The sequence below is a fragment of the Cupressus sempervirens genome, chromosome 2, assembly GCF_028749045.1.
Source record: "Cupressus sempervirens isolate cs-2001-9-10 chromosome 2, ASM2874904v1, whole genome shotgun sequence".
In the NCBI taxonomy this organism is placed as follows: domain Eukaryota; kingdom Viridiplantae; phylum Streptophyta; class Pinopsida; order Cupressales; family Cupressaceae; genus Cupressus; species Cupressus sempervirens.
In genome coordinates this window covers 228,549,928-228,576,673 of record NC_143119.1, presented here as the reverse complement: position 1 = coordinate 228,576,673, position 26,746 = coordinate 228,549,928, and the positions used below count along the sequence as shown (strand labels likewise).

At 36.5% G+C, this 26,746-nt stretch overlaps 1 protein-coding gene and 1 pseudogene across 3 annotated transcripts; both read left to right on the top strand.

The window, feature by feature from the left end:
* Positions 1–11,589, top strand: part of LOC149571877 (uncharacterized) — a 33,758-nt pseudogene extending 22,169 nt beyond the window's left edge.
* Positions 11,590–11,921: 332 nt separating this feature from the next.
* LOC149571876 (disease resistance protein RML1B-like) lies at positions 11,922–26,539 on the top strand. Of its 3 annotated transcripts, none has more exons than XM_089813289.1 (5): positions 11,922–12,299; positions 24,161–24,220; positions 24,325–25,313; positions 25,405–25,683; positions 25,793–26,539. In XM_089813289.1, the coding sequence occupies exons 1-5, from the start codon at positions 12,266–12,268 to the stop codon at positions 26,408–26,410; spliced, it is 1,980 nt and encodes a 659-aa protein (XP_089669415.1). In that variant the 5' UTR covers positions 11,922–12,265; the 3' UTR covers positions 26,411–26,539. The 3 variants fall into 3 exon arrangements, with proteins under 3 accessions (XP_089669415.1, XP_089669416.1, XP_089669417.1); XM_089813290.1 differs by having other exon boundaries at positions 11,924–12,299; positions 24,060–24,220; XM_089813291.1 differs by having other exon boundaries at positions 12,171–12,299; positions 24,157–24,220.
* Positions 26,540–26,746: the final 207 nt, after the last annotated feature.

Sequence of the window (26,746 nt, the reverse complement as noted above, 5' to 3'; positions counted from 1 at the left end):
TAACACTGTTAGTCTAGGAATCAAATCTTAGTGTGATGTTTAAGTCATTTAATCTCTAACTTTCTACAATGTGATCTATTATCTTCTGATTCAAAATTCTCTATGCCATCTTAATCAAAAACATTTAGGGCCCATTTGGATCGCAAATTTGAGCAAGAATTAGAATTTGGAATTCTTTAAAAAAATTAATCCACTATTTGGGTCTGCAAAACGAGAATTGATATTTGGGCAAACATAGATTTGGTATCCCCATTTAACCCCCAAAACAAGAATTTTGTATTCCTCCAAAATACTTGTTATTTGGGATTCCAATTTTAAATCCCATTCCAAAATGAACATTCTAAATAAGAGTGAAATTGATTCATCTTTGACAGCCGAATGCTCATTTTTGTAACTACAAAGAAAGAGTTTTGGAGATTGAAGGAAGATCACTGGGGAAATAGTGGATCCAATCGATGTACAGAAAAATTGAGTTGAATTGCATGGAGAAATAGCAAGGATTTTGAAGTGTTGGTCACCTGCAAACATGGGAGAGATAGACAAAGGCTTATTCTGATAGGAGAAGATGAATTAGATCATATTTGAATTGGGCATTGTAGATGGGCATCTAACTTTGGCCATGGATTCTATAACTACCCTCTCCCCCTCTTCATTTAATTAGAATCAACACAATTCTGAACTCTGATGACTGCATCTACACTCTAATTGTGTTGTTGATTCGAATGACCGAACACCACCACCATCAAACACCTATGTCGTTGACTCATTACCACAAGCGATTCTTCTTTGAATGAAGGGCTTGAGGCATATAAGAAATTGGATTCCCTACGGTGGCTCTCTCTAAGTTTGGGCTTTGGGTATACAAGAGCTTGGATTGCCTACCGTGACTCTATCTAAGTTTTTACCATAGAAAATTTATCTAGTTTTGTTCATACAATTGGAAATTTATCAATGTTTTTGAATCAAAATTTTTTTTTTTATGTACTACAGTCTACCATTAATTGTTGTTTTTCAAGTTTTGAGATTAGAAATTTGAGGCTTTGATCACTGTAACATTTATATTTACCTTCTCAATCACATATTCATATTTTTGAACCAAACTTTGGAATAACAAATTTTGAAAATCAAATATTTTTAGGTTTGAACCAAATGGTCCCAAAATAAAGTCTGGAAACTATAAGGACTTCAAGTTTCAGAATCCCAAATCCAAGATTTCAAATGCCAATTCTCAAATCATATTCCACCAACCAAATGACCCTCACTCATAATTTCAAATTACTAATTTAATTCCATATTCAAAAGCATATATATATTTGGAAAACAAAACATTATATAACCATCAAGAACAGCTCCATGATTTGAATGCTACCATGATAAATTTTCATACATCATCGAAATCCTAAAACATGAGGATTCAATGAAGTAATATTTGCTCAAGAGCAACGATCGGTATACGTGTTATTTTTGCTTGGTTGTTTGCAACATAGCCACATTATTCCGATTTGAAAGCCTGCCATGATTTTCTTCCATTATTCAACCATCTGATCATGAAGACAGTTTATTCCTTCCAGGAATTGGAAAAGTGCTCTGATTTCACGTATTAAACGCTGCCAGCTAAAAAGTAAACTCAAAAGAAATGACACTCTGCCTGAACTTTCGTCCATACAGAAACACACGAGGTGCAATTCCATCTTTTTCTTATCCATCTTTTCAACCACAGCCCACATCGAAAGTTGATATAACATCAGAAGCCATACGAGCCTTTCACAACCGCGAACATTTTATTTTAGTTAAGTTTCCTCCCTGTAACTAATTATCTATCTTGCAATGGGGAAGTATTCTTCTTTTCCTTCTATCTGCTGCTTCTCATCCTCTTCAACTCCTCCTGAGCAAGCACTTGCTTCTACTCGGCATAACACTATTGGTGACTCTTCCACTACAGTAGAGACTGATTTTATAAGTTTTCTCCACAAATTCAATGATATCAGCCAGCTTAACGATCTCATTCACTTTATCGAGAAGCTCTTAGATAGCAAAGTAAGTCATATTGTTCCCTTTTCAACTAATTTTACGTAGTACAACAATTTCAGACATGATATCATTTGTTTGAAGTCTTATAATGCACACTTCACCTTACAGTTTATCAATATGTCATTTGTATAATTAAGTTTGTAGGCAACTTAGGTAACCGATTGGTATAGCAACTTCGAGAACTTTGTTCATGTTGTTATGAAGTTTTACAATCTGTTGTAGGCCTGTTTTACTGCGGGATAGGAATAGGGGAATAGGAATAGCTATTTTGGAATACTTATTCTGGAATAGAAAATGGGGCTATGTATTCCTATTCTTGTTTGGTTCAGCCAATATTTGATGGGAAATTTGCGGACCACAAAATTTATGTTTTCTAAAATAAATAAAACTGGCATAAATATGTATTCCAATAACACCTATTTGGATGAAATTGCAAAATCCCATTTTTGGGCCAAAATTGGAATACGTATTCCTATTTTACTTCGTATTCGATTTGGTGCATCCAAATGAAAAATTCAAAATTTTAAGAATTTACATATGCCTATTCCGCTTATATTCCCATTGCTAAACCAGCCTCAATTTTGATTCAGTTGTTTTAGATGTTTTATAATCTATATTTTAGTTTAGAAATAGTATTCTGAGGTATTAGAAGAAACGTTTCTATTTATATTAGTATTTATTTGTATTTATATCTGAGATTAAATTTTATAATATATTATTGGAATAAAACTAGAAATTAAAAAATGATCTAAGAACTTTTTTTTAGATTTTTTTTTTTATATCACTTTTTTCCGATTATAGATAATAGAGTTTGATCCAAATTATTGATACAATAAATTTTACACATCTGAATTTAAAAATAGATACAAACGTATCATATCAACCATGTGAATTTAAAAATACATATCATATCATGTTACATTTTTATGACCAACTTATCCTTTTACTGTATACGCCAACTTTCTTCACTAAATGTTTTTCAGTTTACATGATAATCATATTCAAGAACTCAGTGTTACATTATTTGAAATTGCGGTTTTCTGTTTTATGCAGCTTTCATTTTCAAGCTTCATATTAAATTTAGCTTCACAATCTACTTAACCATGATTAATATGTGTCTTGTGTTTCCATATGCAGTCAGATAAGAAGAGTGAAGAAGCATCAATCAGTCCTTATATCCAAGATGGACAAATATTGCTAGAAACAATTGAGAAGCACATTGATAGACTTCATGAAAAGGTTAAATTTATATCTAAGAACTAAAGATTTTTAATGGGTTTTAATTCATACTCGTCATTGCTTATTAGATGAAATTAATTCCAAAATATTCTTAATTTATTTTATATTATAAGGGTTGTGAATGTTTTGTAATTACATTCACAAGTTTGACAAGTTTGATAAGTTTGATAATACAATGATACTAGAGTTCTTATGTGTGTTATAAGAAAACATAAGGTTGTTTGTTTCTTTCTTAAATTCAATTAGTAATATTTTTAAATTTTTTATGAGGATTAATTATCTTATTTTCTTTTGGATTATACAATGTAAGATTTTAATTGAATCAATATTTCATCATTCTTCTACATATATTTTTGTCTATATGCTAATACTCAGATTCTAAGAGAACCATTTAATTATTTCTTTTACAGCAAGATTTGAAGGATGCAGTGAGTGTAGAAACAAATAAAGTAGTTACAACTTTTCTGAAAGGTGCTGGAAAACTTCACTGGGTGGTAGCAGCTCTTTCTGTTGTAGGATTTGCATTAGAGAGATACAATCAAATGTCAAAAAACTATCAAGAGTGTCTTGAACTTCTTAAAGACATGTTTAAGCTTGCAAAACATATCATGCGATTGAATGACGAAATGCCAGAACAAAAGAACAAGCTAAATGAGACAGTCCAATGCATTGTGGTGGGATGCACCATGTGCATTTCACAATCAATGATGACAAAAGTTTTCAGGTTAGTTCTATTATTCGCTTGATTTTATTTGAAGGTTTTGATTAATTCCTACAAGAATGATTAATTCAATTTTGTTAAAGTTGAAATGGTTAGTCATGCTCACATAGTGTGATACAATTTCTCCAAGTGATCGTATTGTTAGTTTTAAATAAAATATTAAATAAAGAATAAACCAATACTATTTTATAGATATTGTAATTTTTGTTTTGAATATACTTTTTTATATATTTGAAAGGTATAAAATGAATAAATTATATTAATTTACTTTCTTTTTTTTTTGTTGAGAAAGAACAAATAAATATTTTCATAGTATACTATAATGTAATTGGTTATTGTTTTAAGTTTATTCAAGACATATTAATAAGAGATGACATACAATACACATGATCAATTAGATATGCCAATTTACTTTTTACTTATATTTCATAAAATTTTATTGGTCTATTTACTAACATCTTTTAAATAATTTTCTCATGTTGAACGTTGAAATTTGATAGTCATAGATTTGTGTTATTTCAAGTTTGTGTTGCAATGTTGATTGAGGGAGGTTCACCTTAGGGACATTGTTGCATTAAGACTAAAATGATTATAATATGATCCACACATCTCACTTTGTGCCTTTTTATTTATAACCATTAATCAAGTGCTAAAAAATTATCAAACCACTAGATTCAATAAAACTTAAACAAGTGCCACATAGTAGCATGTACTTGTAGTTAAGTCATAGCAAATAGTTTGGAAAAAATAAATAATAGCCATACTGCTTAAAAACTTAAATTAGCTTAAATTATTTATTTCTATTAACTCTTTAAATTATTAATGTTAGTAAAATTATATATGTATGTGAGATTTTTTTTAATACAAATATAATATATAGTTTTGTGATGATTTAAAAGAAAAATTGTAATAGATTTAATGATAATATTAGTTTTGTTATTGATCTATCTCTAAAATTGTGCCCAGAAAATAAATTATGGACCCAACCAAAAAAAGGGTTCCTATAACACAAAAGCAAATCAACCAATTAAATTGATTAAGAAAAGGTACTATACAATAAGGATGACACAAAAAATTAGATTACATTTTGTATACTTTTTATGTCTAATTAACAAATAATTAAAGAAATATTATCTTTTCTGTTAAGTGATTTTGTTGAATCATTACATTGAGAGAACCAAATAATGCCCTAGCATATTAAACAATCAAGACTTAGCAACATGTGACTGGATCAATGACTGAAACCTTCTACAAACCCATTAGTGAACATCCCAACTTCTTTTTTGTTCTCTCCTTGTTTATTTCATTTTAAAGCAAGATGCTATAGATGTTGAATATAAAGTAATGTTTAATGGGGAACTTCAAAATCTATTAGTGGTCTCGTCAAACATTAAAAAGGAAGTTTAGAATTAGATATAGTATTTTCTTTAATATTAATAATTCTTACTTAAGAGATGTCTTAATAATGGTGTACTTGAAATTCTAATACTTGCATACAAATGTTCTATTAGTGCACAAATGAATCTTTTTATGAACTAAATAAAATTTAAAAATTATTAATTAGTACAAACACATATTCCAATGATAATGTATATATAAACTAAATAAACAAATAATAATAATGATACATGTATTTATTAATGAACTTTTACTTATCATTTATTTTTCACTTTTAAAAAATAATATTGAATAAATAAAATAAAAATTTATAATAATATCATTATTATTACTAATTCTCTTCCCCAACCAAATTTCTTATAACTTAAATTTTATAAACCACCCATCTTAAAATAATCTTAACAAAACTCAAAATTTCTAGAAGATACGATAAAATGATGCTACAATTTCGCCCAAACATTCTCTCCATTTCTTTGCGGTTTTTCCATTTTATCCTCACTGGGTTGCCTTCCAAATTTGAACCCTCCATCAAAAAAGAAAAGATTCTTCTTCAGAGTTGATCTCTGGCCTTGGGCCGTTTGAACTCCCGGGTGGTCTATATCCTTGACCCCTTTTTTGTGAATATGTATCTTCAAAGTTTTAAATTAATAAAAATGTCTATTCATCAAAAAAGTTTCTTCTGAGAAAAATAGACATTGAGGAATGAAAGGGTTGGGACGGGGAGGTTTTATTGCTCTGCTAGGGTTTCTTGCTTCATGCGATCTTTCAGTTTTTTGTCTACAGCTTTTCATCTAAACTTTCCTTCTGTTAGCTCCACTTGTCATATCACATTTACTATGGTAGTTTTTAGGCTAGGATATAATGGCTTCTAGCCAGCAATGAACCAGTTGTTTCTAGTGTTCACGCTACTACTTTGGTCTGCCATGGCGCCTCCACAGAACAAACGTCCGTGCAAGTTTGTCTTGAAGGTTTTTCACGAGGTCATCCTAACATTATCCTTCCTTTGCAAGAATTTGATGCTGCATGTGATTGCTTAGAACAACACAACTTGATAGGTTATTTTGTGGGTAGGACTCTCCCTAAAGCTATGCTCTACAAATGGGTTAACAATAGCTAGACTCCTCATGGAGTCCACCTCGACGCTGTGCAAAACCTTACCAATTTTTTTTTTTAAATTTCTCTTCGCTAACCCCTCGCAGGTAGATGTGGTCTTTAACAACGGACCATGGTCTATGCATTCTTCCTTGCTTGTTTTTCAAAAATGGTCACGAGACTGCACAGTCTCAGATGATAAAAAGCTTAAGGTTCCTATATGGGTCGAGTTCCCAGGTTTACCCCTACCTTGCTAGCCTTTCATTGAGTCCATTGCCAAAGCCCTTGGCAAAGTTGTCACAAAGGAGCTTGAGAAATTCTTTAATGCTCACCCGCAACGGTGCATTTGCATAGAGGTGGATGTTTCCAAGGATCTCAAGGATTATGTGGAAATTCAAATTAGGACTAAAACCTTCTCTTAGAGGGTTCTTTACGTGAACCTCCCCAACACCTATTATAGGTGCCAGTCCATGGAACACAAGATCAAGGACTACCCTCTAGCTACACCTAGGGTCAAGCCCATGCCTAAAGAGGCGCCTGTCAAACAAGCCAAAGAAAAAAAAGAAGAATGAGTTACTGTTGGGCATAAGGGCAAGGCTCCCTCAAATCCCTTGCCCCCCAAGCAGTCATATGCTATGGTCATCATGGTTCCTCCTATCCCTACAGGAGCATCAATTCCAGCCAGTGTAGGGACGCAAGCAACAGACAAAGGAACTACTTCTGGAGTTTCGCAGGTTTCAAACACTATTGGCTCGTAGGGGATTAAGTAAGCTACCAAGGTTTTTGCCTTGGCTGGGGTGCAAACTCCTCTTGTTGCCTCTTCCATAGCACCGCCAACGACGTGGCATTCTCGCAGTCCTCCTAGATGTGTAGAGATACCAGAGGTGAAACGTCAGGCTATAAGTCCAGAGGGTTTTCCGTCTGACTTAAACCATGTTTCTACCTTCTTGCAGAATAGCTACTCCTCTCTTGAGGACAAAGATGATATGGAAGAGTTTTCATGAACTTCCTATCATAGAATGTTCGAGGTCTCATAGACCTCCCCAGAAAGTACTATGTTCGGGATGTCCATCATAGACTTGGTAATTTAAATTTTCTCTACCTGCAAGAAGTTAAAATTTTTGGTTTCATGCTTTCTTTGGCATGCTGTGTAATTTGGCAGGATGGCGTGATGTTTTCTTCCCAGCACAAAGCTAGCTGAGGTGGTGTAGTTACTCTCCTGTCACCTTACCTTCATTTTGCTATTATTTTGCACGGTTTTGACCCCACACATAGAATTATTTAGCTTTTTTTTTCCATTAACAATCATTCTTTTGGAGTCATTAATGTTTATGCTTTCAATGACGTTGTGGAAAGATCCAGATGTGGGCTTGGCTGGCTGACAACTTGCCTCCAGCTAATTGGGTTATGTGTGGGGACTTTAATATGGTTGAAGTGGCCTCTAACCAAGATGACATTCTACCTTTTTGCTGGACAGTTGGGGAAAGACAAGCTTGGTATTACATGCACAATAAATTGGGCCTTTTTTATCCCAATACCAACCGCCGCTAGGATAGTGGGGTTTGGCACACTTGGTCCAACTTTTGAGCTGGCTCTGACCGCATATTAAAATGCCTTGATCATTGTGCAATCTTTTTTCTCTTTTTCTGAGGATCGAGATTTTCCTATCATTCCCCTGCCAGATGTGACGTTATCTAACCACTACCCCATTTATTTTGTCATTTCTTGGCAAACAACTGTCCCAAAGGTGGCCAAGTCTCAGTTCTTCCTCAACACATCTGTGGTGATGCATGCTTCCACCATTTCGCACATCCTACATGTTTGGAACTTGGAGCCACATTCGCATTCTCAAAGGGGTTGGATTCAATGGTGGAATGATGCCATTACTAGAACTGCTTAGTTATTGCGCATTTATGGGCGACAATTGGCTATGTTCCATAAATGGTCATATGAAGCCAACATGCTTGCCCTCAAAAAAGCCTCTGAGGCCCTCACCCTCAATCCCTTTGATGCGGACTTGCAAATTCAGCTTGCCAAGCTTTGCCATGACAAACAAATTGTTGATAATTATGCTGTGCGGGGAGCCCAAATCAAAGCCTGTCTCCACTGGTTGGAGGTTGGCGACAAAGCCTCAAAGGAGTTTTTTCAGGCTCTTTGTGCCTGTCATACCAATGTTGGGATTAAAAAAATCAAACAAGGAAATGTTGTTCTATCTAGTCTCCCTACCATCCTGCAAGCATTTGTTCATCACTATGAGAATGTGTTTGCTTCGCAGGGAAATTCAGTTGCTCAGGAGGAAGCTCTCAGAAAGTGTATTTCTGTTACTCCAAACCATCTAGCAGCTGAGTAACGCGCTTTTTGTGAGCAACTTCTTTCCCTCCGAGACCTTAAAGAGTCGGTCTACTCCATGGCGGATGATAAGTCCCCTGGGTGTGATGGGTTCCCTTGTGAATTCTACAAATACCTCTGGGAGCATATAGGTCTTGATCTGCACAAAGTTTATCTTGAAGCCTATCACTCTAAAAGCTTAGGAGCCATTATAAACAAAGGAAATATCAAATTCATACCTAAAGCTGGTGATCTAGAGGATATATGTAATTGGAGATCCATTACTCTTCTGAATGTGCCATATAAGATCATTGCCAAAGCACTCTCTCTCAAAATCAGGCACATGTTGCCCTTAATTGTGCGACCAAAGAAAACTAGATTCATCAAGTCCAAGTATATTCTTGACAACATCATTCCTCTCTAGGAGGGAATGGAATGGGCTTGCAAGTCCAATTAGAAGGCCATCTTTTTAAAGATAGATTTTGCTAAAGCCTATGATTGCATTGAATGGTCCCTCATCTTGGCTATGCTCCAAGCTCTGGGTTTTGGCCCCAACTTCCTCCAATCCGTGGAGATGCTCTTTGGGGATGTTAATGCTTGCATTACCATCAACAATTCGCAATCATAAGCTTTTGGACTTTTTCGTTCCATTAGACAAGGTTGTTCGCTAGCTCCTGCGCTTTATGTCCTTGCTGCAGAAGGTTTTGGATATTTACTTGCGCATTTTGTGTCCTCAGGACTAGTTCGTGGCATTTCCTTGCCTAAATCATCCTCCCAATTAGTCAATGGACACTTTGTTGATGATTCTTTTCTCACACTTTTAGAGGATGAAGAAAACATCAATAATGCTTTAAGTTGCCTGGACACCTTTTGTCAAGCTTTTGGTTTTGCCATTAAATGGCATAAAACGCTCTTCTTCCGCCAGTCCTTTCTGCCAGCTCCACCTTGGCTTAGCTAGTTTGAGTGGAAATGGGTTGCTCATGGAGAAATCTTCTGCTTTCTTGGCATTGCTTTTGTTTTTCAGGCGTTGCCTGTGGAACTTTGGAATGTCGTGCTGGCTAAAATTAGCAAAAAGCTCAACTACTGGATCACAAAGCCACTCTCCCTTGCGAGAAAATTCAAGATTTCCTCTAAGATTCTTGTGGCCACTCATGTGTATTACTCCTCCTACTGGGCTCCATCTAAAGCTTCTTACATGAAGTTGGAAAGATTGCTCAAGGATTTTCTCTAGGCCCCTAGTTCTGATCACCATGGCTTTCATAGAGTGGCTTGGGATTTCTGTTGTCTCCCAAAAGAGTCTGGTGGTCTTGGCTTGCTTTCCACTCGGAGACAAGGCCTTGCTCTTTGTGCAAAATGGATTATTAGGGCTCTCTCAGGAGATGAAGCTTGGAAGATTTTGGTTCAGCATTACATTTCTTCTGGCTTCCCTGTCAACAGGCCTACTTGGAAGGGGATTGGTTTCCAAACCCTTCTCATTATGTGTGAGCCCGTGGTCATTCAGGGCTCCTTCGTCATCAAGAGCATCTAGAAAGCCTAGGAGGTTATTGAGCCCTAGCTTTGATGGGCTGGAGATGAATTCTGTAATGGCCTCTCCTTGAATCAGCATAACATATGGTGGTCTCCCTTGTTTGCCATTCAGGGTACTCCCCTTGCCAAGACTCAAGGGGCCAGTGCTCTGTGTTTTTCAAACGTGGCATCAGAACTCCTAAGGACTTCTTTTCATGGGTCACCATGAGTTTTAGGACCTGGAAAGATATGCAAGTACAATACTGCCTTGTCCATTCAGACCGATAGACTTTTGACCTTCTGCTTTCTTCCATCCCTATTCACTTAGTTCATAATGTGGGGATTCAAGCTGTTCGCCCTTGGTGGCTTGATTGGAGGTGGTTTCCCACCACTCCTTTTCTAATTACAAGCCAAGTTTGGGTTACAGATGGCTTTCGCCTCATCTTCCCATGGTGGATACGCTAAACCACAGATGGCATTTGCAATCTTCCCTTTCTCAATTTGGAGAAAATGCTTTAACACCATATGGAATGCTATAACTGAACCCAAGATTGCGCATTTTGCTTGGTGCTTGGCCTTCCAAGGTCTTCCCTTAGGGCCTTGGCTCAAACATATTGGGGTTCCTAATCCTAGATACCCTTTTTGTGGACAACCAAAGTCTTTCTTGCATATTTTTTGGTTCTACAAGCGTGCTCATAATTATTGGCATTGGATTCATGATTTTTTCAAGCCATTCAGACCTGAGTCTTTCTCTTGGCATATGATTTTACTGGGTGACTCTTCTAGATTTCCTCGGAAGTTCACCCAGATTTAGCATACCTTCAAGCTGGCGATCCTGTTTTCTCTGTGGAAAGATATGAATGCTATTCTTTTCACACAAAGTTTTTGGATGTTAACATTGCGCCAGAGTTCCTCCAGATGCCTTAGTGGAGACCTCGACACCCCGTAGCCGCCGTCCTCGGCGCCACTCCTCCGACTGCCACTTGCACACCCTGTGCTCCCAAGCTTCTCGCCGCTGCTCTCCTAGCGGTGGTGATGGCAGATGGAGGCGCCGCTCAGCTTCCCCACCTCATGGTGGTACTGGTTGGTCCCCGACTCCTCCTCCTGGCTCTCATTGTGCGCACTCGGGGAAATGGCCTTGCTTGGACCTGGCGATTTCTCCTCCGCAGCCAAAGATTAAAGATGCAGAGGCTGCCACTATTGTTGCTGCTGGTGACGATGGTTGGACTGTTCCCAACCCGCCCCCTAATCCTAAAGATGATTGGGGTTTTTAAGATAAAGATGATCCACCACCCTCGGTTGGCACTGCTTTGGCAGCTTGAGGTTGCCTTTTATGCTTTTTTTGATGAATAGTTTTTTATTCCGGTTGCAACCGTATTTTTATTCTGGCTTTGACCGTTTGAACTCTTTCGCGAGGTGATCTTGTATCCCCCAACCCCTTTTTTGTGAACTATAATCTGAATATATTTTATTAATAAAAAAGGTCACTATTCATTAAAAAACAAACAAAAAAGTTTCTTCTCATGTCTAGAAACACTCTCCTATAGGCTTACAGCTAGAGCCTTCATCCATAGCTTAAATATCATTCCCTGAAGCGAATACTCTTACATACTATCTTGCATTTTGACCGTCATGCTGCAAATAAACTGCCCAAATAATGCATTGGAAGATTCAAGATCAATAGTCAGAAATATGCTTCGCAATTTGCAGAACTCTAGAAGCAAGGGAAAGAGTGCAGTGTGCAGAGAGGGGCTAATGTTCCACCCTGGCGACTGCGGTTTCACTTGGAATAATGTTTCAGTGGGGTCATCACCACATTGGTTGTAACCATCTGTACTCAGTTGTCCCCATTTCAGATTCATAGGCTGCAGCAGTATATTTAAAGCTTCAGGCCTATTCCGTAAAAGGGCATTGCAAGGAACCTTGGCTCTTTGTCTCAACAGTCCAAGAATGGGCGCACTTTTCTTTGTCCACCTCCCCGCAGGTATGTTTTCTTCCCAAAAGGTTTCTTTATTTTGAGTTTTTTCTTGCCTAGAGGGTTGTGATGCTCTACTCCTCCGTGAGAATACTAGAATTTAAACAGGAAGACCTCTTTGAAAGCATGATTCCCTGGGTTTATTGGGTCTTATTTTCCCTACTGCTCGTTATGAAGTTTGGATTCGTTTGCACGGCTTCCCCGCTGATTTTTGGAAGCCACTACGGAGTTTTTGTGTGAAGATTGTGTCTGGCTGACTTGGTAGAAATAGATGAAGTATCTCTAGAAAGTAAGCATACAATATATGCCTGCTCAAAAATTTCTAGGGACCTGGCTAATCTCCCCCTCACCATATTTGTGCAAGAGATTGACTATGGAGATATTCTTTTCTTTTCTTTAATTTACTTCCACCTTAAAGTGGGGCACGTAGATAATATCCTTAAGGAAAAGCGAATCTCTTCCCCTTCTGCTTTTTTCTCCTCAGAGAGAAGTGTTCAGTTCTCAAAGTTGTGCAAAACAAATGATGTCTCAGATAAAAAAATATAATTGTTCGAAGCGAGGCATACTGACTGCAATGGTTCAGATGAAGTTTCTCCTTCCTCATGGAAGAAATTTCTGGAGTAACACAAAGAAGCTAACAAAAAAGTCATTAGTATGGAGGGTGATTGTCGTCAAGTCAGTTGGATGTTCATTCTTTTGCATCCCATTGCTCGATATCTTCCTTTTGTGAGGAGAACTAAAATGAGTATTTAGGAAGTCCAGAAAGAGAAGCTGATTCGGTTCAAATTCTAAGAACTTGAAAATTAGACTTGAAAATATGATCTGTTCAGTGTTTTGCCTTACCTTGAAGAATCTAAGTAATGTCAATATCAGACAATCAAAGGCACAAGTATATCCGCTCTATGACGAGACAAAGACATAGCCAGTTATTCTTATCTTATATCAGTAACAAAATTTTACCTGAATAGACCATAAAACACTCAGTTTCTGCTGTTCTTAGTCTCCTCTGATCTGGTCCATCTTATTACTAGTTTACCCCTTAGACCATCCCTCAAAATGAATGAACTCTAACAACTCAGCTCCATCAGATTTCTAACATATAAAACTCTTCGAAAGCGAGAATAGCTAAAGCTGTGAAGAACTGGTCAATACAAATTGGAACAGGCTACTAAAAATCCTAGAACAGAAGTCTTAAAATGACTGAACTACAACTCAACTGACTGAATGTCAGATTAGACAATTATCACAGACAATCAACATTGTCCTCCTCTTCTCTTGGAAACTTTAAACCTCCTGGTATTGGTTTATAGGATGGAGTTGTTCATCTGTACTTCAGCAGATAAGCTTTTGTGATCCAAGAGTTATGCGACAATCTGAGTGGAATACATAGTTCGTTTTTCAGATGGAGATAGCTGTAGCCTTGGACAATCTGAGTGGAATTGCCACTCATTCAACTGACCTATCTCATGTGTTAAGATAGTCTTCCAATCATCACCTTACAAATCTAAATTTGATTGTATCCACTTTTGAGGTTGATTTTGGAGAAGACCTTTGCTCTCTATAGGAAATCAATTAAGTCATTCATTCTATTCAATCAATATTGACATTTCACACTGATTTGTTGATGGCTCTAGAATACATACATAATCTTCATTTTTCTTCTTCCCTTGGGAAGAACAGAGATGGTGTGGCACATGGATTCATGGTTTCTATTGAAATCCCTTTTCAATAATTCAGAAATCTGTGTCAACATTTCTCATTTTCTACAGAAGTTAATTTATAAAATTACAAGTAGCTTAATTTTGAAGCTAAGCAACTGGAATTAGATCAATTTGATGGGTAATGTCTTTGGATGGAGGCAAACTAGCAGCTGGATTAGTTGGTGCCAAGTCAGAATATTGTTGCAACAATTTCTGCACCTCTTATGGGATTGTTTGCTGATTTGGGTTCTCTTTTCCCAATAACAAATCTCTCCCTTAGATTGCCTGAAAATTCTTTTCATCCCATTGTAAGTAAAAACTGTTGCTATTAAAGCTGTTCTATCTCTCTTGAAAGGTCTACCTACTGAAAAGTGACAAGCATCTATTGGCAGTAAGTCACAGAACACCATATCTTCATGTGGACCAATTCTAAGACGACAAACCAATATCCAGTTTTCAAACACACAATGACATTTCCAACCAATTTTTTAAAAATTTAGATTCTTTGGAATGCAAACAAGTTATAAGTTTTGGAATACTTTTGTACTTACCAGGCTGTTAGCAGTCCTACCATTCACAATCATCTTGCACAATTTATCTTTATACTTGCATTGTGTTTCTCCTCCAATCAGCTACAGGGACTTCTTTGTATCCAACTATCAAGGTTCATGTAACATCAAATTCTCATCCGTCTTTGCTCATTCTTTTTTTATCAAGTGTTCTCCTTCTAGGGTCACCGTTGCTCTCTTGGGGTTTTGGGGCAGTTTACATTCCTATGGTTCTCCTTCTAGGGTTACCTTAAACATTTCCAACCTCAAAGATTGCTTTCCTCATCTTCTACCTGTAAAGCCACCCATCTCTTCAAAGTTTGGCTTCACATTATTATTGTCTCTTCTTCATTAGTTGATTTGGAGGAAATTTCTCTGGCTCTATTCAAATTGCCTAACTCTTTAGTTTGCCACATTCTCCGACCTACTTGGTTTTTCCTCTAATTTTAAGGCAAATTCTCTTGGAAGTTTGGCTTTGCATTTTCCTTTGGCTCTCCTTCATTAGTTAATTTGGAGGAACTTCTTCTACCTCTACTTGAATTGTTGCCACCTCTTTTGCTTGCCACTTGCCCAATCTATGCGATCTTTCCTCTGATTTAAGTCTAATTGATATCCCTCACCCATGGCATTCACTTCTAGTGGGGGTAACTCATTTTGGAGTTGAAATCTAAGTCCATTAATGTATCTGGCTGCTGCATATTCATCATCTTGCAAATTAGTTATAATTTTCAGCCCAAAATAATCTTCTGTTATATGTTGATATGAATAATCCCTTATGTCTTTCCATAAAATTTTGGAGATTCTCCCACTAGAGACCAAGATGAGACTATTAGAAAGTAAAGTCCACTGATATAACTAGGAGGGGGGGGGGGGGGGGGGGGTGGTGAATCAACCATTATAACAATTATCAACCTTATTAATCCTTAACTGAATGAGCAATATAATCAACAACCATAAAAAGATACTCATACACAATAACACCAGATATGTTAGGAGACTTTGAATCCCTGTTAACCCTGTGAGGAGTTGTAGAAGGAAAATCAACCCATTGTCCAAACGGCTTCAAGGGCAAGACCACTGAACCCACTATCCAAATGATCTTTGTATTATTCCTTGCAGAATAATAGAGATGAGTTGTACTTGTACTTCCTCTTCCTTTGTCCTGTCAACCAGACTTCTCTTCTTCTGATCTTGATACCAAATCACCAACTTCGCATCCAATAATCCCTTGGATCACTTACTCACATTTACCAAATGCTCTGCCTTTCTTCGCACACTTAATACATTTCCAAACAAGGAAAATATCCTTCCTTTATACCATGTCCTTGAAACAATTCCTTGAGTTGGCCTTGAAGCTTTCTCAATTAATTATAGTAGGACCACATTAAGATAATTAATTATTTCACAATTACACATCACTGTCAGCTCACAATCTTTACAACTTCTCATACGTGCAACTCTAGACCTTGCGCACTTGCTGACGTCACCATCGGGTTGTCTCCTGTCACCGTCTAACCTCGCATATCACGATTCCATCTCTGTTAGGAGATACAATCCATTCATCATAAATTGTTTCTCAAATACTCTCTCTGTATACTACTCTCTATAAATCACACATATCTTCTGCATTTCTTTGACTTACTTGATGCACACTTAATCTTGCCATCAGAACACAGTGTAGAACATGTCCTTAACTGGGCGTCACCTGACCATCAATTCTCTATTCGTATGACCTCGTTTTCTGTTTGCTACTCTGCCAATTGTCACAGAAACCATACTATGTTGTTATCAATGGCAAACATAGTCATGAATGCAACATGTCAATCATGCTAACAATCTCCACATGCCTTGGCAATGCTTAGGATACTCCCCCAAGGAATACCATTAGTATTCATGCTAATAGAGACTTCATCTCAGGTGCTGCAAATTTAACTCTTCATTTATCAGTTTCTTCAATTCCTTCCATGTCATAGTATTTTTCTAAAGCTTGAATCCATTCCAAGAACAATTTTAGATTTAACTCACATTTAAACTTAGGGACATTAACCTACTGTAACACTAGTATCGGGATACGTCTAGACAAGTCTTCGAGGCAAGGGGAAATGGGCCTCATTTTCAAGATGACGGTAAGGGGAGGACGCGGTAGGGAGTGGGGTTGTATAGTATACATATAGAACTTGAAATGTTAGTTATGAAATCATGTTTCAGTAGAGCATACCAAGTTAAAATACTTGAATATAGAAAAATTGCAACGTGAACTAGAACCATTGAACATTCAACATAGCAACATATTACATACCCAATAGTAACATTCAAAAATCAAAATTCAAATAGAAATCAAGTACCCATCCTAGAGGCGGAATGGCGGAGATGGAGGTAGTTAGGTACTCAAGTACCCGATGCAAGGACATCTCGAGGATGGGTACTTTGAGGTTTGGTAGGGGGTGCGAGTCCATGTGTTACATTAACTCTATACCATGGGATATGTGTCCCCTCCTCTATTGATGTTATTGTAGCTATGGTCAGATTTTATCAACCCAACATAGATAACATGTAGAGTTCTGATAATATAATTATATCTTTGTGATAGTATAATTATATTGATAATATAACAATTATATTATTATTAAATTAAGGGAAGTGTGGTGACCCTTGGTGAAGGGGCACCATTGAGAAGTATAAAGGAAGAATTATTTCTTGCTCTATTAGTCCTCCGAGAGAAAATATATATACATTATATAACACCGACAAAAAATAGCATGCTATCAAAGCAAGTTCCCTACCAGATGTGTAAGGCTTCAAAAATAATGTTACTAGCATGTTGCTGTTCATGGTGACCATGTTGCAGTGACTACTCATCTAGCGCTAACAACATATATCATTTTTTGTGATTTTATGCTTGATTTATTTGATCGCCAAGTTGTTCATCAATGGATCAAGGAGAAATTACGTCTCTCCAATATTGGCTAGACAAGGATCAATGAGAAGATTAGAGAATTATATAACATGCCTCCTTGATGAAAAGAAAATTTCCCTAATTTGAAGAGTGAATTAAGAAGGAATCCTGCTGAATAATGATGCAAAAGGATGGTCGAGCCCATCAGTGTACCAATCGGTAGGCCAATATAGAGAGGGTCTTGGTCCCGTAGGGCGTCAGATTTGCGTATATTTCTCCCGTTCGTGTTCCTAGGCATGTTCCCTGCTGCTAATATGGTTCTAATCTACCTCCCTACCATAGAATTTTAGGGGCCCTCCCACCCACACTTAATTGTTCAGAAGTGGGAAATAGGCTGACTATAGTTGGCATTTGTTGTTGGAAACAATATCCTTTGGCTCTTCTTATTGTTGATTATTGAACTTGCGAATTCTTATAAAGGGTCTATAGGGATAGGACTTTCCGCCCCCTTCACTATCTATGGCGCGCTAGAAGCTATCTGGGGAGGGGGAGTATTTTCCTCCTAGTAGTCCCTTCCGGTCTATATGATATAGGTAGGAAGGTATCATCCATCTATTCATGTTGTGATATTAGTCTCAGCCCCACTATTCTAAGGGTCACATATAGAAATAGCACACATCGTTATCGGAACAAGTTAGCAACTTGACAAGTGTCCCCAAAGAAATATGGTATCATCAAGTAAGGATATGCTCAAAATGGATTTGCTAATACTATTGTTATGAGTTCAAAGCTGTAAATGGCTATGAGGTTGCCAACATAGAGAAGCCACCTTTTGGAGCCTTATAATTTTTAACAATAAATTTGTTGAATAGAAGTAGCAGCCAGTGATGAAATGAAAGCATTAAATGAGAACATAGACATCCATTAAGGCATCATTTAGTTGACAATGAAGTTTCTCCATAAGACATGACATAGCAATAACACTTCTGCGTTCACCTCACAAGTGTTAAGTAATCAAATTATAGAAGCTAAGTAATGATCATATTGGGTTTGATGCCAAATATTGCTACAGGATATTCTTATATCAATCCATTAAAGAAATGAATTGTCATTGACAGAATCGATATTAGGGATTATATGAGAACCAATTGATCAAATATATTTTTTTGCGACATATGGAGATCCAACTGTGTGTTGACCTAGGGAAATAATTTTAAGTCAATATCAGCGTAAGAGAGTTGTCTATTTAATCAGAAATGAAATTGGATTGGAAATAATAAAAGACTCTACTAGATGCTTTCATCTAATATCTACGAAGTAAATACCGAATAAATATCGTACATATTCTTGAAGATCATTGAGTGCCATACAAGCAATTACTTGATCGACAAAAGATCATTGAATGTTATACAAGCAATGATTTGATCAACAAATATAGAGTTTGATGCCTACTTAAGGTTATTCCTAGTGACTAGAGGATTGGAGTTATCACAGTGCTTATTAGTATTTGATCACATGCGTAGATAGGAATTGTCATTGGAGATCATGATTCCCTAAGAATAACACGTGTTGTGTTGGAATAACATATTGAGCCTTATATTGATTGTTGGAGATATAGGAGCAATTTACATCTTTGGCATATGTATTCCTTATTTTTACTACTATTTGGTGGTTAAATACTAAATACCCATGCTTCCTCTTCGACGCTGGATGCGGATGGGTGCTGGATTCTTTTGGAAGCCATGTGGATGCTTCGAGGAAGCCATCCATAGGCTCGTGGATATGGCTTCTAAATGTAGTCGAGAGCTTATGGAAGGCTTCCTTGAAGCATCCACAGGGCTTTCGGTCGCTATGAATTATCTACTCAGTTTCAATCAATATTCTCAGCATGTACAGTTCATTCTATGGAGGATAGACCACAAACTCTTCAAACAACAGATCTACCCATTGTTGCTCTCCAAATAATTTAATATCATCGTGTCATCAATATGGATCAAACGCTCTTGCTATAACATGAATTAGGCACGATTATTCTTGCGGTGGGTTTATCTGTTGCTATGTAGACTAAATGAAAAGGCCAAGCCTCATGTCAATTTTTGGTCGTGCTATTGGTCGTGCGGCTTTCAACTTCCTTGTGGCGAGCATTCCAAGAAAGGCTTGCACAGGGTTGAGTTAACTAGCATGGAATCTGCAGACTCTGACTTCTTCTTCTTTATTTGCGAGAGTCTCATAATATGATTACAATCACAAGGATATGAAAGAATTTGGCAGGATTTATTAACCAATATAGAGAAGTTGATGCATCTTCAATTCTTGTGAGATACATTGATGTCAAGGCGATGGGGAGTTCTTGCCCATAACATTGATAATTAAGTCTAGTCAGTACAATCCAGTCAACTTAGAAGAGAGGGAACTCATGTTGGGAAATGATGTTTAGTCAAAGCTGAAGTTGTCAAGGAAGACTCTTTGCTTTCTAATCTTCAAGACGGCTTGCCCAATTTCAATTTAAACCTCTGTTGCTCGAAAGGGGTTCAAGTATTGCCTAGAGGGAGTTACTCTTTGACTTCTAGAGATAAGTATTTTATGATCATACCCTTGAATGTTGATAATGAAATTAATTTAGCTAATTCATGTTATAACTTTGATAGTGAATCCTGTATTCTTCATTTGCATAATCTCTTGAATGCTTTCAAGACGGACCAAGAAGCATAAGAGATGGCATTCAAGGAAGGAAGAACTTGATAATTTCTACTATGAGAATGAGTTGGTAGTTGAAGATGTTTCTTTAAAAGAGGGAGTTTGACAATCCATCAGTGATGACCTTGGACAAAGAGGTCGTGAGGTTGATGCAAGAACTTGAGATTCAGAGGGAGCATCTTGGTATTATGGAGAACAAAGCCCAGACTGAGAGGGAGTCTCAGCATCAGTGATTCCTTGAGATGTACTATAATGAGTTCTTTTCCATGAGTGAGAAGTATGAGGTGCAATCCATTATTAATGCATCTCTCTTTGAGAGAGACTTGAGGTGTAAGCCCTTATTACGACCCTTTGATATGGTTCATGGTGGATATAATGTGTATTGCCATGACAACACCAAATGAGAGAATCCCTTGTGACTTTCTTATACTTGTGTGTTCACCCTCTAGATGAGCCATGGTGACTATCATTGTAAGGTGACAATCTCACAATGATAGATACTTGTGCATCTTACCATCATTGTGAGGTGATGATCTCATAATGATGGTTGACATCTTGTGAAGTAATATTTATGGATAGCCATAATGGTGGATATTGCGTGAGGTGATATCTATGCATAAGCCATATTGGTGGATATCATGTGTAGAGATGTCTATAAGCAATAATGGCGGATATGACTGAAGCAATATCTATGGATAAGTCATAATGGTTGATATCACAAGAGGTGTTATCTTTCCACAAATGGATATAGCCATTGTGTCAATCATTACAATAAGGTAATGCAACTTGTAAATGACAAAAATGATTCCTCCCTAGCTAGGAGGGATTGTTGATGTTATTGTAGTTATGGTCAGATTTCTTCAGGCTGACATAGATAACACTTAGTTGCGATAATATAATTATATTATTTTGATAATATAATTTTATTGGTAATAAAAAATTGAGATATAACTATTACAATATAATTATTGCAGTGATATAATTATATTATATGAAATGATAATATAATAGTTATATAATAATATAATAATTATATTGTATTATTATATTAAGGGAAGTGTGGTGACCCATGGTGAAGGGGCACCTCCGGTAAATATGAAGGAAGAATCATTTCCTCCTCTATCAGTCCTCCAAGAAAATACATATACATTACATAACACCTGCAGAAAATAACATCCTCAACCTCTTTGTAGTTCTAATTTTTTCTTAGAATTCTCATGAGGCAGCCTAGCCTCAAGGGCCTGCAACTTTGTAAGCACTTCATCTGGTTACCTTTCCATCTTGGTTTCCTCTGACCTTTTCTTTGCTACACCGCATGAGCTCGCACTGATAGCAAAATGATATAGTTTAAACTCTAAGAACCTGCAAATTACACTCAAAACATGCTCTGTTCTGCCTTATCCTTACAAATATATGCAATTTCAACACTAAAGAATCAAGAGGGCATAAATGCATCCTTTAAGCGAACCAAGAGAACTACCTAATCAGTTATTCCTATATTACATTGGGAGCTAAAAATTATGGGAATAGCCACAGAAGTGGAAAGGTTGTAAATATCGACCATATAACATTCAGCTTCAGCTTCTCTGTCTCCTCTGAGCTGATCCCTTTTCTCGTTACTAATTAGTAATTTCTCTCCAAGATTATCCTTCAAAACATAAGAACCCCACTATCTCTGCTTATAGAGAGATTTCAAACTAATCAAACTCTTCAAAAGTAAAAATATTTCCCTTTGGGCTATTTATGTTTTGAACTGATAACAAAATGATGCAGTTCAAACTTTAATAACCTGCAAATTATACTCACAACATACTGTATTCTTCCTTGCCCTTACGTATATACAGGATTTCAATAATTAAGAATCAAGAAGGCATAAATCCAACCACTCTATAATCAAGAAAAATATATTAATATAACCAGTTGTATTATGCGGGTAACTAAAATCACCAGAATGGCCAGGGTAGTGGAAAGATTGTAAAATATTGAACTTCTTGCATCCAGCCTCTACTGTTTGCATCCTCCTTGGAGCTGATCCCTTTTCTCATCACTAATTTCCCTCTAAGAGTAGCCCTGAAAGTGTAAGAACTACACTAACTCTGCTCTTAAAGATTACAAACTAATCAAACTCTTCAGAAACTGAAAGTATAAAATAGATGACAGCTGTTAATTAAAGACTAGTAAAACAAGAGTCTTCAAATTACTGAACAACTACTCAGCTGACTGATTGTGGGAGGGGAATATTAAAGTAGATGCTCCAGATCAGAAGCCTCTCATGATGCTTTTCTTGATATATCTGCTGATAGAAAGTTGATATTAACTTGCTATAGGAAAAATGAAGAGGGGGAGCAAGAATGAAGTAGGAAGATCAGCCGCTCCTTCCAAAGATGAAGTGGGAGAAGGATCTTATAAAAGGTTACATGGTTTGGAGTAGAGGGGTAAGGTATTATTGATATAACAAATTCATAAAGAATCTCATTGAGAAAAATATTGTGCTTCCTTTCTGCCATATCATAAACCATGTATATTTCTGACAACAAATTGCTACCTAGAAGTCTACTTATGAACAGAAATGACAGCATATCATCCCTTCCCTTTAACTATTTAAGAGAATGACATGTCTCAGAAAAGTATGATTTGTTCTTGGTAAATCTGAATTCAAGAGAAAAAGAAAGATATCTGGTAGTTACAAGGTAATAGATCACATAATGGCCTATCAATCAATAAATATCAGAGTAACACAACTCGAGTGCATTGCCATAAAGCAGAAAAACATGCGACACAATTTGATTACATTGTCCTTAAAATCATTCCAGGTGTGCCCATGCACTCATGAGGACTGACTTGATTTCCTACCAGTACAAGAACATTTTTAATATCACTATTGCAATGAGGAAATCTCATTTTACATTATAATTATTAATAGCTTGAGTATTTAAATGCTAAGAAAGCTCTATAATCCATAGAAGATCCCAAATGTTCTGAACTCTCACACAATATCTCAATCCTGCAAACATCATAAGAGTGATAACTGTTAAGAAAATCTCATTTATGAAATAAGTCCCTAAGATCTCTGATCTCTTAGAAAATCTCCTCTTTAGCTTACAACTTCTTTAATCTGCGGCATGGAAATATACACTTGTCAGTTGTCAGTTTAAAAAGTAAGGTGAAAAGCTACTGGAACATGATACAAGGTTAACCTTTACAAATTACTATCATTCAACAAAGTGCTATCTTTATTCGGGTAAAAACATTTTTCAGATTGACTGCTACTAAGGTCAGTTTTTAGTTTCACTCTTTCCTTTTTCTCTCTTGCATATTCTATTCTTTCATCCGACAACTACCAAGTCCTATCTCCGGTCAAAAACTCAAAACATTCCATTATCCGAAGGATTCTCCTTGAATTTTGAGCAGGCGGTTTCCTAATTGCTTCATGTAAGGGCATCATCGATGCACCTCATTCCTTAGTATGTCCTTTAGTACTTATTTTATTCCAAGAAACTTCTTCAAGCCAGTTATTTCTTCTTTAATTTAATACAGTTTATATGCCTTTCACGGGTCCTTCACCATTATCAAATACAGGTCTTAAATTCTATTTTATTCCATACCGATCAACTAACATGTTTCGGAATGCAATTATTGGTTCTCATGTTTTGAATCAAGCATATTGCTATTGAAGAAGTTGGCGTGTTGGGTTGACTGAACTAGCATCTATTTGGCATTATTTTATTCCATGTAATGTGCACAGGAACTGTAGGGTGTCAAAGCACTATGTTTCACATAGTAACAAAATTAAAATCCAGTGATAACAATTGCTATGAGATAAACAGAGCATTCAGCATGTTATTAGGTAATATTAAAATCACATACTTGTGTGTAAAATTTAGTGTCTATTTGCTAATGTCACATTGAATTCTTGATTTGTTTCAAGGTTTCTTACTGCTTCTGTGAATGCTGAGAGTTTACAAGATTTCCGGGACAAAATAAATCATTTATATGCTGACCTAACATTGTTGGGTGTAACGGAGATAGAAAGCAGACAACCAAAGATGGCTTCCCAGTCACAGGAGTTTTTCGCATACCAGGAACAAGGTATAGCCACTCTTCAAAATGACATCATGTGTTTTTCTTTTACTAACTCTTCCTCTTATATTAAGCTAATCAATCCTGACAGAATTTTTCTGCAAAAATTACAGTTGGAATCCAGAGCAGATTGGAAAGTGTAATTCAACTCCTTGATCTAAATGCACAGGATGCAATGCCGATTGTTGTGGTTGTGTATGGTCTTGGGGGAATTGGGAAAACCACACTTGCTGATGCAGTTTATGCACAGATTGACCTTAAAAATTATAAACATTGTAGGATTCACATGGATCAAAACTGTAATAAGAAAGATCTTAAAGTCCTCCAACAGCAGATTTTGTATGGATTGTTCCAACAGAATGTGGAATTGACAGACTGTGACCAAGGTCGAGGAATGATCTGGTCACTTTGCCAAAAACATCCCAATCAGGCTTTGTTTCTTTACATTGACAATGGTCTGAAAAATACTGATCTCAAGCAACTTCTGCCTGAAGACCTGGGCAGTTGCCTTTCACCCAGAAGCCGAATACTTGTTACGACGAGAAACCTCCATGAGACGTACATATTCAATGCCAGGAATATTCAGCATCAACAATATCATGTCTGTTCTCTTCCGCAAACACAGGCGAGAAAGATTTTGTTGAGGAAAGCTACTGATTACAATGATGAAGAGAATATTCACAACCTCCTTGAGCTGTGTGGTGGTGTACCGCTTCTGCTAGAAATAGCTGGTTCGCAACTGGCTATAAGTAGCAGAAATACATTTAATTTAGTATTAGAGTTGCTTAGAGATGGAGAGAAGGTGGAAGAGGAAGACATCAGTGACCGTATGGTTGATTTTGTTTACCACAGATTATTACCACCTGTGAAAGAGGCTTTTCTAGATATCACATCCTTCTTTCATGATTGGCCAAGTCAAAAAGTTGCCTACATAGTTGGAGAGGAGGAATTTAGAGCTCTAGAAGATGCTTCATTCATCAAGAAATCTCAGTTCGGTACAGTATTTGTTCATGACATAGTTCAAGCTAGAGGAAAAAAGATGTCAGAGCAAAACAGAATAAGGGATTCAGAGACTTTATTAAAATGCTTGAATGATGAAGAGGTATGTCTAGTTACAGCATCTTTTGTCAAGATTGTGGAAATGCTTTTGTGACTCGCATTCATAATGGTATATATGGTCTATTTTTGTGCAGAAACTCAAAAATATAAAAGGCATCCTTTTAAATGAAGAGTATGAGCAGTCTCCAGTTGAAATCAATGAGAATCATCTAAATCGTATGAGCAACTCCTTAAGAGTGCTATCTTATGAAGGATCCCAAATAATATTCAGGGGGAAATGTCATAAACCATTTAAAGAGCTCAGAAACCTTGTAATTCCTAGTGATGTCATGGATTTACCAATAAGGTTTGAGAAGCTTGGGCATCTTTCCAGATACAGAGGTCCGTTCACACAAGCCATGAGTTTGTATGAGGTAAGATTTGCCTCTTCAGATCATGTTTTTCATTCAATTAGCTTTCATCAGACTGGATAATTATTAATACAACTTAATCCTTGTTCATAACTTCTGTGCAAATATGTAGCTTCCTCCAAGCCTGCTCGCTTTGAACTTTATAGGCTCTTCTGAGAGTGGATTTGAAAATTCAAAAATTCCTGCAGAGATCAGTCCAGCTGCTTCGGTTGTTAAATTAGGCTTTTCTGGTTTGAAAAGTATAAAAAGACTACCAGATGGATTGGAAAGGCTATCAAAGTTACAGGAGTTGTATTTAATTGATTGCCATCAGTTGACAGAACTTCCTTCTGAATTGGTGGATCTCGGCAATCTAAAAAAGTTGTGGCTAGAACAGTGCCATGAATTGAAAGAGTTGCCTGCAGACTTTGGGCAACTTAGCAATTTGACGTCATTATATATAAGCGGATGCTCTTCATTATGTGCATTGCCATCCAGCTTTGCAAATCTCATTTCCCTAAAACAGTTGTACTTGGATTATTGTACAGCCTTGAAAAAGTTGCCTTCAAACTTTGGGCAACTCCAAAATTTGGAAGAATTGGATTTGAGCCACTCTTCTATGTTAGAAGAATGGCCATTAAGCTTCCGAGGACTCACAAAGATGAAAAAGATGGTTTTGGTAGGTTGTTCCACAAATTTAAAGGAATCAGTGCCTTGTAATGATAGTAGTTGTTCTATTATGTTTGATTAAATATATTTCCAATTCTTCTTTTAGGTCTTAATTTAAGGACTTAAAAAAGAAATGTAATTACACACGAAATGTTTGTATTTCTGATGGCTTTTTAAAAAATCAATATATTTTTTTTAATTTTCTAGTGTATTTAATTTTATCCAAAATTTATTATTATATTTATATTTTAATTTTATTAAAACTTATAGGATTTGAAGTTTTGCAAATAGCGATTAATTACTATTAATATTTATTTATGTAAGCATGGGCTAATTAAATAAATAAATGTATAAATGAAGTATAAATAAAGTATAATTAGATTTATTTTTCAAAAGTCAGATGCAAAGAAAATGTATA

Bases quoted from the DNA above. Each gene is read 5' to 3' on its own strand.
- LOC149571876 (XM_089813289.1), top strand. From the start codon at position 12,266: ATGGGCGCACTTTTCTTTGTCCACCTCCCCGCAG. The intron at 25,314-25,404 runs GTATGTCTAGTT...ATTTTTGTGCAG, and splicing joins AATGCTTGAATGATGAAGAG to AAACTCAAAAATATAAAAGG. The intron at 25,684-25,792 runs GTAAGATTTGCC...GCAAATATGTAG, and splicing joins AAGCCATGAGTTTGTATGAG to CTTCCTCCAAGCCTGCTCGC.